The 12,733-nt window shown below is 41.2% G+C and overlaps 1 protein-coding gene across 4 annotated transcripts; it reads right to left on the reverse strand.

Moving 5' to 3' along the window:
• Positions 1-222: 222 nt before the first annotated feature.
• LOC111961360 (B-cell CLL/lymphoma 7 protein family member A) lies at positions 223-8,650 on the reverse strand. Of its 4 annotated transcripts, none has more exons than XM_070440992.1 (7): positions 8,472-8,624; positions 6,296-6,344; positions 5,275-5,359; positions 4,968-5,064; positions 3,584-3,733; positions 2,672-2,784; positions 223-2,230 (listed from the first exon to the last, which is right to left on the reverse strand). In XM_070440992.1, exons 1-7 carry the CDS (start codon positions 8,515-8,517, stop codon positions 2,156-2,158), a joined length of 615 nt encoding a protein of 204 aa, XP_070297093.1. In that variant the 5' UTR covers positions 8,518-8,624; the 3' UTR covers positions 223-2,155. The 4 variants fall into 4 exon arrangements, with proteins under 4 accessions (XP_070297093.1, XP_070297088.1, XP_070297097.1 ...); XM_070440987.1 differs by having other exon boundaries at positions 4,968-5,067; XM_070440996.1 differs by lacking the exon at positions 6,296-6,344 and having other exon boundaries at positions 8,472-8,650.
• Positions 8,651-12,733: the final 4,083 nt, after the last annotated feature.

Consider the following 12,733-nt stretch of genomic DNA (forward strand, 5'->3'; position numbering starts at 1 on the left):
AGTCTTTTGTGCTTCTCATTGGAGTACAACAAAGCATACGCATTAGGAAGATAAATCTGCAGGCCTCAATCCAAAATGAGTAGGAAGAATTGGTTATTTTGACATATAATTCAAACAGAAGACAAATACAGAAACTTACCTATGTTGAAGAGTTCTTTAATCTAGTACTTGAGGTAATACGTCTGAAATCAAATGGGCAACAGAAAACACACTGGGTAAAAAAACATTTTGGGGCTTTTTATTAATAAAACAAAACCATTGGACATGATCAAATCTGAGCACTTGCGATGGAATAAATAAGCAATATGGTCCCAAGAAAACAAGCATCTGACATGTTCTCAGCTCTTTATATACACAGTTCATATGAGTTAAACTAGAAGCATTAACCGGTTCAATCAGAATCAGGTGACAGCTAAAACATAACAAAAGATATCTAAAAAACGGAATGTTGTACATACTGCTCTTCTAACTGTTCATGTCAATTACATAGCATCACGAGTACCAGCTCTGCTGGACTGTAAATGAGGTATATGCTAAGCCGTCCTCGGTCTCCACTGAAATGTCATTTCATTTCTCTCTATTGAACTGATGTTTGGATGTGTGTATCCACTGGTAAACAGTGGGTCAGACAGGCTCATGCTCTGAGATACCCATGTCTGCATCATCTGCCATCTGAAATAAATGATTATAAATAAATTATTATTGATTGATGAAGTCAACCGAACCAAAAAATACATAAATAGGTTTGAGTTTTTTTTTTGTGTGTGTTTTTTTTTAGTTGACAGATTTGTGCGAGTATGCGTTCCTTCCTCTATCCTGAAGTTAGGTTGCGACCCACAGAGAGCACCTTGAATGAGGATCTGAGCACCTTGAATGAGAATCTGAGCCACAGTTTGAACTACAAGACTGACTGGACACTGAGGGGAGGTAATGAAAGGTGATACAAGTAGTAGTACATTTAAACTACCGCCATGGCAATGAAGACTCATATAAAAACGGTCATTGTTGTTGACCAAGTGGGAATTTAGCCTGGACACCAACATGTTTCTGTCTAACTCCTCAACACTTTTGTAGTCGTCAAGCSTTTTGACAGGAAAGAAGCAGGGAAGAGAAACTGACTGACACCCAGGCTCGTGGGAAGCTGCTGACTCCCTCAAAGTCAATTCTTCTTTCAGATATTTGCAGAATGCAGTTTTGTACAGTACATGTTGTCTTTCTAACAGTAACCAATGTGAAACAGAAACTGTTTATAGTTGAATGTAAATGCTGAATAAAATCATTAGCGTCAGCTCAATGTTAAAACCACAAGGTAAACAAAAACATGGTACAATAAAAAAAGTTGTTAAAAACAGTTTGACCTACCAAGTACGTTATCCCATAATAATCAAATCCCACCCTTCGATAAAACCTACGTATGCTACAAGCCTGTCCTCGCGAAAATATAAACGTGACCAGAACCACTGTTGTTCTCCCTCTAGAAAACAAAGCAAGTTAAATAAAACTAAAATAACAAACTGACAGAAATCCACACCCAGCACAGCAGCAGTAAAACCATACTGCCGTGCCGTTTTTGTGACATTACACCTTAACAGTGCATTGACCCTCCTGGGCTAAACAACAACCCCAAAACTAAACAACTTGGAAACTGTCCTAAACAAACACCGGAACAACCGAAGGCGAGTTAGGGGGAGGTTTGACGTGGCTCCTGGGTTAGAAGATAAGAGCTGCATATCTAGGATCAGTCTACCTTCCCTTGCATCCTAATTTTAACCATCAGGGGGGAAAACATAGAAACTAAACCTTAGATCACTGTCTAGGGGAAACTTCATCCTACTCTGTTAGCGTGTGGTGCCAGCGTAGAATGTGAAGTCCCATATTGTCAGTGTGTTTATGTCACAGGTGCAGGTCGGTGTTTCTCTTCTGGGAAGAGCTGGGCTCACAGCGCAACCCCTGGCCATGGAGGGGATAACAGGCTGGTTCATAGAACTACTCGTGGCATTAGTGAGGGAGTGAGTGTGGAAGAAGAGGAGGGAAGAAGGCTTAGTGGAGGGAGATAAAGTCCTTTCTCCCTCTGCTCGGAGGAGTGTTAGGGGCTACGGGGGGGAGGAAGAAAGGGAGGTGAGGAAGAAGATAGAGAAGAAAGGATGCAGCGCGTCTATTTCTCCTCATAGTCCTGAGATGGAGACTCCTCCTTGCTCTTCTTACTGGGAGGAGCCTCTTCCTCCTGTTCCTGCCAGCCCAGAAACACAAACACACAGTCAGATAAGGGTGTTTTAGCTAAAACAAGGCTGTACCAGCTTGTCTCTGCTAACATACATTTTTTACATTTTAGTCATTTAGCAGACGCTATTTTCCAGAGCGACTTACAGGATCAATGAGGGTTAAGTGCCTTGCTTAAGGGCACATCGACAGATTTTTCACCTAGTCGGCTCAGGGACTCGAACCAGCGAGCTTTTGGTTGCTGGCCCAACACTCTTAACAGATAGGCTACCTGCCGCCCACAAACATACAAACAACTACAGCTGATGAAGTTATTGGTTCATCTATTTATTTAGAAATGTGGGTGGGATAAAAACCCTTAAATTAATAATCTGGTTTCCAGGAGGTCCTCAGGCCACTCATCTTCTTCACGGAGGAAGAGTAGAACATACAGTATAGTAGAACAGAGTACCTGAGTGGCGTCGCGGCTGTCTGAGGTGTCCTTGTCTCCTGAGGACGTCTGTCTGCTGTCTCTCTTGTCCCTCTGTCCTCTCTCTGAGCCCTCCGTGGACAGGTTGCTCTTCGCTGCACCACAAACACATTAACGCACGACATGAATCACCAAGTAAACCTGTCAGATCTGTTACTGTTGAATGACTGCGTTTGACCATCAATTACAAGACATTCTGCTACAAGACATTCTAATGTTGAGTATTCATACTTTCCCCTTTTATTTTCTACAAACAACTCAAGTCAAGGGATACTGGAAAGGAATTCTAAACCCGTTGATGCCACTGTGTGGTAATATGCAGTAGTTACAAATGTTCAGCAACAAAGGTATAACTGGGGAGGAGTATTACATATAGGGCTACTAGAGAGAGGGGTAGAGAGAAAGAGAGAGGGGCAGAGAGAAAGAGAGAGGGGCAGAGAGAAAGAGAGAGGGGTAGAGAGAAAAAGAGAGAGGGGCAGAGAGAAAGAGAGAGGGGTAGAGAGAAAAAGAGAGAGGGGTAGAGAGCAAGAGAGGGGTAGAGAGAGAGTTCTATTTTGCACCAGGCTGAGAGAGGTCTCTTGTTAGTAGGGGGTGAAGATGGAGGGTTGGCAGTTGAAGCCCCGAGGGTCTGGTCACAGCTGAACTCTCTCTCTATATCCTTCTCTCTCCCCCTCTCAGCGTGATGAGTCCCTGAGTACTGCCCTGTGACCTCAGGCCTAACCAGCTAACCAAACAGGAATTGAATATACACTGTTCTTCTAAACCCTGCCATTAGCTTCACCTATCCAGTTCTATTAGAAGTGTCTAAGGAAAGGGCCACAATACGAGGGGATTTCAGGGTTGGCAATTGTCCGTTGGTAGTGGTGGTGGTGGGTGTGTGTGCGCATGTCTCACTCCTCTTGCTGTCAGGGCTCTGGTCGCTCTTGGCCTCACTGCTGTCGCCGTGGGATACGGCAGAGGGTTCGGGGGCGGGGCTAGTGCTGCAGCTGGTTTCCTGTTTGACAGGGGAAGAGTCGGCGATGGAACTCTGGTTACTGTTGTCGTCTGAGAGAGAGAAGGAGAGAGAGATGGGCTTTTAATTTGGTTTAACTTTCAATTCCATTCTGGATCCACAGGCATACATATCGACCCACACACCGGGTGTTAAGTGTCCTACAGAGTTCAAAGCTGCAGAGCCACATGGTTTATTGTGAGACACAGCCGTGACTAGTTTATCAGCCAATGAAATGAGGTTACTAATTAAGTGATAATGCCCAAGAAGCCGGTGCTTGGAGGATATATTGGCACGGGTGTAGTTAGGCCCGAGACGGCTGGCTAACCGTGCCAATATATCATCCAAACACCGGCTTCGAAGGCAATATCACTTTTATACAATGGGTTACCAACATATTCAAAAAATGATTGACATATTTTCCATAAAAATATGAATTTGATGAATTTATTCATACTATTTCATCCTTCCATGAGATATAGTCCCGACACAAATCTAAGGTTCCTACCCAAGCCGGCTGGTCGTTTGTTCTATTGGTTCGGTTGCCAGGGACGCGACCCAGTCGTTAAGTCTTTTTGTTGTTCTGTATCTATGGACGTTCCAAATGTTCCATTGCCATACTGGCTGGCAACATTCTTATCCCTATCTTGCAAGCTAGCCAGCCAACTACGGCTAACTCACGGTCACGTCAAACAGTGCGGCTTGAACAGCAAAGTAACTGCATATACCTTTGTTTAAGCTTTCTAGAGACATTTATTTGGATACATCCATAAGAATGAGCTAATGACGCGTGATTTCACCTGGCATAGAAAATGTGCTCTCTCATCAGGACACTGTTGTTCAGAGGAGCTAGCCAACCACACAGCTAACACAATCACTTCAGAAGACTGACTGTCTGTCTCGTCCCGACATTCATTACTATGGGACAGCTAGAGATCGAATTTTAAATGTCGGAGGGACAGACAGCAAGATTCATACAAATCTCCATGGTAAAAACCAAATGCTAGTCTAAAAGAAATGTGAGATAATTTTCATAGTGGAGATCAAGTTTATAAATTGCTGGGCTGGGCTGATGAGACAATGGATTGCGCAGTGAGATGGAACAGAGTAAATAGGCATTTTAACGTCATAGATTTCGCTGGTGGTAACTTGTGKAATAGACACCGGCTGGAATGCGGTTGTAACCAATCGGCATCCAGGATTAGACCTACCCGTTGTATAAATCTGTAATAATGGACCGTTCGTCAGAGTATGGCGGCTATGGACTCTGAATTGAGCATTACTCACCATGCATGTCCATCATCCCAGGAGAAGAGCTGTTCTCAGGTGTGGTCAATTCTGACCCATACTTCTCATCCTTCCCCTTCTTCTTCTTCTTCTTACTCTTCTGCAAGACAACAGACGGGGGGCAGAAATACTGGTTACATACAACACAGTGACGTGATGCGAGTTTGAAGAGGTGCTTAGAGAATTCCTGTAAAAGAAATATCTACTGAACTTTAATGTGGCTGACGTATGTGTGTGTGTGTGTGTGTGTGTGTGTGTGTGTGTGTGTGTGTGTGTGTGTGTGTGTTTGGGAGGAGGGGTTACATACATCATCTGCTGATTTGGGCTCAGTCACTGGAACCCACTTGAAGATCCTCAGGGATGTGTCTCCTACGGTCACCCATTTCTTCTCCCTGATAAACACAAACAGGTTTAGAATGAATTGAATGGTTCACTTCAATTCCCATTCAATGTTTCTTTAGTGATATCAACTGGACCAGTGGTACACGCAAAACACCATAAAGAAAAAAGTCAGACAGACACAAGAACACATAGTCACAGACTATAGTAATACAAGTAAATACAATTTGATTGATTGATTAATAGAATAACGGTTCCCAGTGGTGATTTTAGCATGTAAATCTTGGTGGGTAAACAATACATTAATTGCACTATACCATTGCTACACCTGGCTATCAACGGAGCCTTGTCTGACAGCGAAACAGTTGATTTAGCTTCATTTACTGCCTTGAAAAAAAACATAGCTGATATGGCTGACTTGCTTAAACAAATGTGATTTCTACTGACAATTGAGATGTACTAACTATGGCATAAGGGGGCGACAAGCGGATAAGAGGCAATCCGTAATTTCGATTAAGACATTAATGAGCGAGTTAGGACGGACGTAGTCAATATAACTATTTGTTCAGCACTTTTGAAATGTACAGCGACAGAATTCAGAGCATGGGCCGTTCTTACAGTGTTCTCCCTGTACACCAAGTCAGAACCGTAGGATAAATAAAGGGGGTATATAAGCAGACAATGAAAGCTCTTACAATATTCGATGATTACATTTCTCAAAAACAGGTTATAGGCTACATGTGGACCACCAAGTCAGAACAGTAGGCGAAATTAAGAGGTGAAAATAGACCAAATTATTAGGGTGAGGCACATGGGCTACTAAAGGCTAACTTAAGTGATAATGCCCGAGAAGCCGGTGTTTGCTGGATATATTGGCACGGGTGTTGTTAGGCCCGAGACAAAGTATTACTTTCTTAGCTACAGTATACATATCTCCCTGGCATATTACATCATTTATGCAGCAGCATACAAGAGATGTTTGGACTCACCTTGTTGTGCTGTGCTCACTTGAACAGGAAGGTGGCACGGCGGTCCTTCCTGGGCAAATTTGTCATCAAACTTTGTCATCAAAGTCTGGCATTCTCTGGATTTATGGTGCTTTCAAGAGAACTGGGAACTCGAAGAAAAAAAAGGTTGAATCATGATGACATCAGTGATCTTCAGGTCGTAGCTCTAGAAAGAGGCCCGAGTTCCCGATTTACAATTCCGAGTTGGATGAAAGTTTAAAACGTATTTTACCAGTTTTAGCAAGTTTTTTCCGAGTTCCCAGTTGTCTTGAACTCACTAATGTCAGATTTTGCAGTTCTGAGTTAACAGTTGTTTTAACAGTTGTTAACAGAAGCACAAATCATGCTTCATTGACAGCATGGTCAATGTTGAATGTTTATAATTTTAAACTAGGAAAAGAGACCCTTAATCTTAGACTTGGGACCACAGAGCCACTCCACTGAACAGCAGGCTAGTGATTGATTTGCAGTTAGCCACTGATTCCTTCCAAACCACTCATTGTTGAATTTTCAATTTCTAACTCATTGTGTAATGTTTATGTCCAATGGCCAATGAGCAACGATATGTTTTATCTATAATTTCTCTTCATTATTTCTCTTCACATGACAATGATTAAATAGGCTTTGCCAGTAGATTGTCGACTTGATTCATGATGATGACTGCTAGCTAAGATTTTGAAAGTATAATGTTGACATGATCAGTCCAATCAAAGTTACTGTAGATATAATGTGATTTGACATCATTTTATCTGTGGCCAATGACCTTGAGCCTTCTTGGATAGGAACTTCTAATGTAACTCTATGGCAGCACCCGAGGGGCTAGAATTTTAGAGCTCTACCCTTAGACTTGGCGGTGACGTAGTGTCCCCATTAGTGACAGAACACTGAGCCAATCACGGCGTAATGCGCCATATYTTCTGCTGGCTTGCCCCACCACCACAGAAAGCACTGAGCTARGCTGAAACACCTGCATTTTGGAACTGCCTTACTCAAGAAAACAAAAAAGAGACCATGTTTGTATGCGGCTTTATTAACTCAAAGATATATTTTTTTACATTGCTTGCAAAATTATATGTGACGCGTATTAATGCCAAAAAACAAGACTTTTTATTTTTTGCTATAAATGTGGGGCTCTGCCCTGATGGTTCCCATCCCTCCTAGTTAAAACCAATATGAGGCCTTTTTGCGTAATAATAATAAAACAGTAATTGAATTTGTGCACTAGCATATGTGATTCGATATGAATGTGGGCCTATTACAATTGAAACTAGAAATAGTTTTGATTCAACAGGTAGAGACACAATTGAAACAAATATGAAAACAAACTTTAGTAGGCTATTAGAATGTTTTAATTMTTTCCATCTTGAAGGTTTCCTGGTTGTAATTTGCAAATAGCCTTCAATGTGTCCCTATCGCTTTTYAACAGTGAGCTTTCAATTGGTTAGCAGATTTACTTAATAATGGAGACACTAGCGCAGAATCTCAATTTTATTCAGAAAGTAAACGATTCAAACTAATCCACTGTTGAAAATAAATGGTACATTGATAGAAAGCAATTAATTAACATMATTTCATATATAAAAAGTTTATAAAATATAAAATGTTATATTTGTAAAACCGGACTAATTGCGTGTTCAGTCAAACATGAGTAGTCCCTCTCCCAGCCCCCACGCGCAATCTCTATTTGACCTAAAGGGCGACTCGAAGCGCTTAATTTAAAACTCCAGACGGTCTGAAAAGTACTCCGACTCTAGAGCGCACTRGTCTTAGCCTATAGTCCCGAAGTATGTTTTTGAAGGATTTGCGTTGAGTCKGCGTTCTGAAACAGTCGKCTCTCTTCCCTCTCCGCTACTACAACGGCCAGGAAAAAAGGAATGGCTTCATGTGACTGCAACGAAATGGCTTCTGGGTTCAACCCACATTAAACCTTGGTGGAAAATTATCTAAAATCATTGGGATCTGGTTTGTAGACGATTAGATATACGTAGTCGCGCACACCACGAGTGCGCCCTAGCGCACCTGAGTAGAGAATCTGAGAATCTGTCCTAAATGCCGCCTTTCAATTGCATTCTCGCTCGTTCTCTCCCCTCACCCCCACCCCCAACAAGCAAGGCTTTTCCTCATGTTAGGTAACGAGTGTTTTTTCCCTCTTTCTTACCATTTCCGTACTTTCTCAACCGCGGCCATAACCCGCTTGATGTCATCTTTCGCCCTGCTCCGGGTCTCCGCTCGGACCGACCTGCCCGACATTGCCGCGGTTGGAAGGCTAGAATATTTTTAAAACTCGCCGGCAGTTCAGACACAATCAGTACAGRCACGCTCAGTACAGAGCCAGCGCGCCTGCGCCGAKTGGAGAGKAGAGAAGCGAGTAGAGGCCGCAGCTGCAGAGAGTCGCCCTGTTTCCCCGCTGTGATCCACACAGGAGAACAAAGCGACACAAACTCAACTGCGGAAAACTATGCCTAAAACCTATTTGCCGGAGAAAATACTCTTGGTACAACAACAAAGTAAATCTCTCATGTTGTAGCAATATAGGTGTATGCTGAAATGTACGTGTTTCTATGCATAGGCTAGATAATAAACGAGGTTAAACTTGAACCACACACAATAGTCTTCTAGACTCAAAAGGACCACAATTATTTGAGGYATCCTTTACAAAATTGCATAGATCACAAATGAGTGTCTTGGTTTTTAAATGCAGACTTTCCATKAGACCGTTTTTGATACATAAGCAGCACAATATTTTATTCTCAGTCGATTGGACCGGTTTGAAACAAATTGCCTATATTTTTCACAGAATCAAAGCAACACTCCCGATGGACTGTTTTCTCACAGTAGTAAATAAAGTTAATAGTAAAAAAGAGGGAGAACAATGTGAAAGCAATTGAAGGTTACAAAAAAATGGTTAGGGGTTGAGTTGATGATCAAGATTGGGGGTTTAGTAAAGTTGTATGTCTTGGGCTTTAAAGAAAAAATGTGATTTCAGCCTTGTGATTTTACATAAACAGACACACATGTCATATGTCTCTTTATGGCTCGGATTTCCATAATTTTATGAATGAATAAAGTCAGATTAGATCAAGATCATGAAGTGAAAAACAATGTTTATTTAAAAGTATAATTTACACTACACAACACACCTTATAAGGTCATCATTTCACAAATTACCCTGTCAAGTACATGTCTACAGCACATAATGTGGTCTTAGAAGCAAACATGAAGGTCCTACGCTTCTTCATTTTCATACCTCCATGATAACAGAGACAACATTCACTTTCTGACAGCACAACACACACCCCCCAAAGCTGAAGTGTTCCTTTTTACCTCTCACTTCCCCTGTCATTAGCACACAAACAACCACAGCTGTCAATTTCAGCAGGTTCTCACTGTTTAACGAGGCAATCTGCAGTTGCTAYAAAAATGTTTGGACTWATAAATTAATGATATGTACCCATTGCATCTTGAAGAATACAACGTATACAGTGCCTTCAGAAAGTATTCACACTTATTCCATATTTGTGTTACAACGTGGGATTAAAATKGATTTAATTGCAATTTTTTGTCAACGATCTACARAAAATACTTAAAATAAACATKAATGGAAAATAAAACACATAAAAAGTGYATTCGGAAACTATTCAGACCCCTTCCCTTTTCCCCCCHTTTTTTAACGTTACAGCCTTGTTCTAAAATGTATTAAATATTTTTCTCTTCTCATTAATCTACACACAATACCCCATAATGACAAAGCAAAAACACAAATACCTTATTTGCATAAGTATTCAGTCCCTTTGTTATAAGACTAGAAATTGAGCTCAGGTGCATCCTGTTTCCATTGATCATCCTTGAGATGTTTCTACAACTTGATTGGAGTCCACCTGTGGTAAATTAAATTGATTGGACATGATTTGGAAAGKYATACAACCTGTCTATATAAGGTCCCACAGTTGACAGTGCATGTCAGAGCAAAAACCAAAGGAATTGGTCAAAGGAATTGTCCGTAGAGTGCCGAGACAAGATTGTGTTGAGACACAGATCTGGGGAAGTGTACCAAAAAAATTCTGCAGCATTGAAGATTCCCAACAACACAATGGCTGCCATCATTCTTAAATGTAAAAGTTTGGAACTACCAATACTCTTCCTAGAGCTGTCTGCCAGGTCAAACTGAGCAATTGGGAGAGGGCCTTGTTCAGGGAGGTGACCAAGAACCTGATGGAGAGTCCCTCTGTGGAGATGGGAGAACCTTCCAGAAGGACAACCATCTCTGCAGCACTCTACCAATCAGACCTTTAAGGTAGAGTGGCCATGCGGAAGCCCCTCAGTAAAAGGCACATGACAGCCCACTTGGAGTTTGCCAAAAGGCACCTAAAGGACTCTCAGACCATGAGAAACAAGATKATCTTGTCTGATGAAACCAAGATTGAACTCTTTGGACTGAATGCCAAGTGTCACRTCTGGAGGAAACCTGGCAACATCCCTACGGTGAAGCATGGTGGTGACAGCATCATGCTGTGGGGATGTTTTTCAGCGGGAGGTACAGGGAGACTAGTCATGATCGAGGGAAAGATGAACAGAGCAAATACAAAGAGATCCTTGATTAAAAACCTGCTCTAGAGCACTCAGGACCTCAGACTGGGGCAAAGGTTCACCTTCCAACAGGACAACAACTCTAGGTACACAGCCAAAACAACACAGGAGTGGCTTCAGGACAAGTCTCTGAATGTCCTTACTGTATACATATATAAAAAAGGCTCAACATGTTGGTACAAAAACAAATCAATGCCAATGTGTGGTTTGCATCACTTATGAGCATTTTGCATGCATTGGATTTCAGAAACTCACCTTTTTGACAACATACGAATCCATTCAGAGGTTAGAATTTATTTTAAAAATATTTCAGTGCCAATCTCCAATCTATTCTTGATGAGTGGTTTCCTTTTATGATTGATCCAGCCCAGCCTCACATTCAATTCGCGCATATATGTACAAAATGTATTTCAGCAGATTTCGTGCGTTTTGTGGCATTTTTGGGGTGGTTCAATTCGTTTGAAAATACACTAATTTCTGTGCTACTTAATTCGTGCGAAAATACACGAATTTCTGTGCTACTTAATTCGTGCGAAAGACACGAATTTAACCAGTAGGCGCAGCCCAGCCTCACATTCAATTCGCGCATATATGTACAAAATGTATTCAGCAGATTGTGCGTTTTTGTGCATTTTTGGGGTGGTTCAATTCGTTTGAAAATACACGAATTTCTGTGCTACTTAATTCGTTTGAAAATACACGAATTTCTGTGCTACTTAATTCGTGCGAAAAGACACGAATTTAACCAGTTGGCGACATTTGGCGAATTTAACCAGCCGTTGCAACAACCATAGACGCGATCGCCTGTATTTATTTATTTTTACGTTATGAATATATAGATATTTTGTCTTTTTTTAACCATATAACCATAAGAGTTATATATATTATATATATTGTCTTTATTTAATCCCTATTAAAACATTGTGGTTTTATGCCTATATGTACTGTTTTCGATTTTTCTGAACAGACTTCAGTATAGAATGAATCATGCAATGCATGATGGCTAATGGTGTTTTATTCGTGTTAGTTCCATGTATTTCTTAAAAAACAAACGTGTAAACCATTTTTATTGACCAGAATGTAACTGAAAATACAATGGCAGCCTTGCCATTGTCCATCAATAACAAAACAATTTTTTTTCGTATAACATTTGGGAAACGTATGCAGTCATTGTAGTCTTACATTTTGTTGGCCAACCAAAATTACCAAAACGTTAACCCGTAATAAGGCTAGGGTGCTGAGTGTAAATACATGGCTCTGAGTGTAAGCACCTTTTCACTAGAAACTTCTTGTGTTATAATTACCGTCAGTGCGAAATACTAGAAAGCTTTTGTTTTCCACTTGGCTGCACCTACGGTTACGATAACGATAAATCAAGTGCATACCTGCATCGACCTGTGTCGAGCAGCAAAACACCGGAAAGCTTCTAGCCTACGAAAGTTACAAGAAGAACAAGAATAGTTACCTCATCCGGTCATGTGACACTCTGGATGCCCCCTAAAAGCAATTTCAACCGTTTTGAAAATGACGCCTGGTAACCCCAAAAAAATACCAGGTGCATGAAAAGTTTGGACTTAGAATATTTTTTGAAAACCTCCATAAATCACTTCAGGCCATTGACTCGAGAAGAAAAAACATAAAATATTTTCCAGAAGAAAAAACAGAATATATTTTGAAAACCTCCATAAATCACCAGGCCAGCACCCATTGATTTGGGGCGGTAGTATAGCGCTCCAGAGCGGGTATGGAAGTCTGGATCCCCCCTAAAAGCATTTAAGGCTCTGTGTGTCTTTAAGCACCATACTTTTTCACTCCGTGTGTGTGTGTGTGTTG

This window comes from Salvelinus sp. IW2-2015, linkage group LG4q.1:29, assembly GCF_002910315.2.
Source record: "Salvelinus sp. IW2-2015 linkage group LG4q.1:29, ASM291031v2, whole genome shotgun sequence".
In the NCBI taxonomy this organism is placed as follows: Eukaryota; Metazoa; Chordata; class Actinopteri; order Salmoniformes; family Salmonidae; genus Salvelinus; species Salvelinus sp. IW2-2015.

Coding starts and splice junctions, on each gene's coding strand:
- LOC111961360 (XM_070440987.1), bottom strand. CDS start 8,517: ATGACATCAAGCGGGTTATGGCCGCGGTTGAGAAAGTACGGAAATG. Junction 3,734..4,967: donor TGGGATGATGGACATGCATG/GTGAGTAATGCT, acceptor TCTCTCTCTCAG/ACGACAACAGTAACCAGAGT. Junction 2,785..3,583: donor GAGCCCTGACAGCAAGAGGA/GTGAGACATGCG, acceptor TTTGTGGTGCAG/CGAAGAGCAACCTGTCCACG.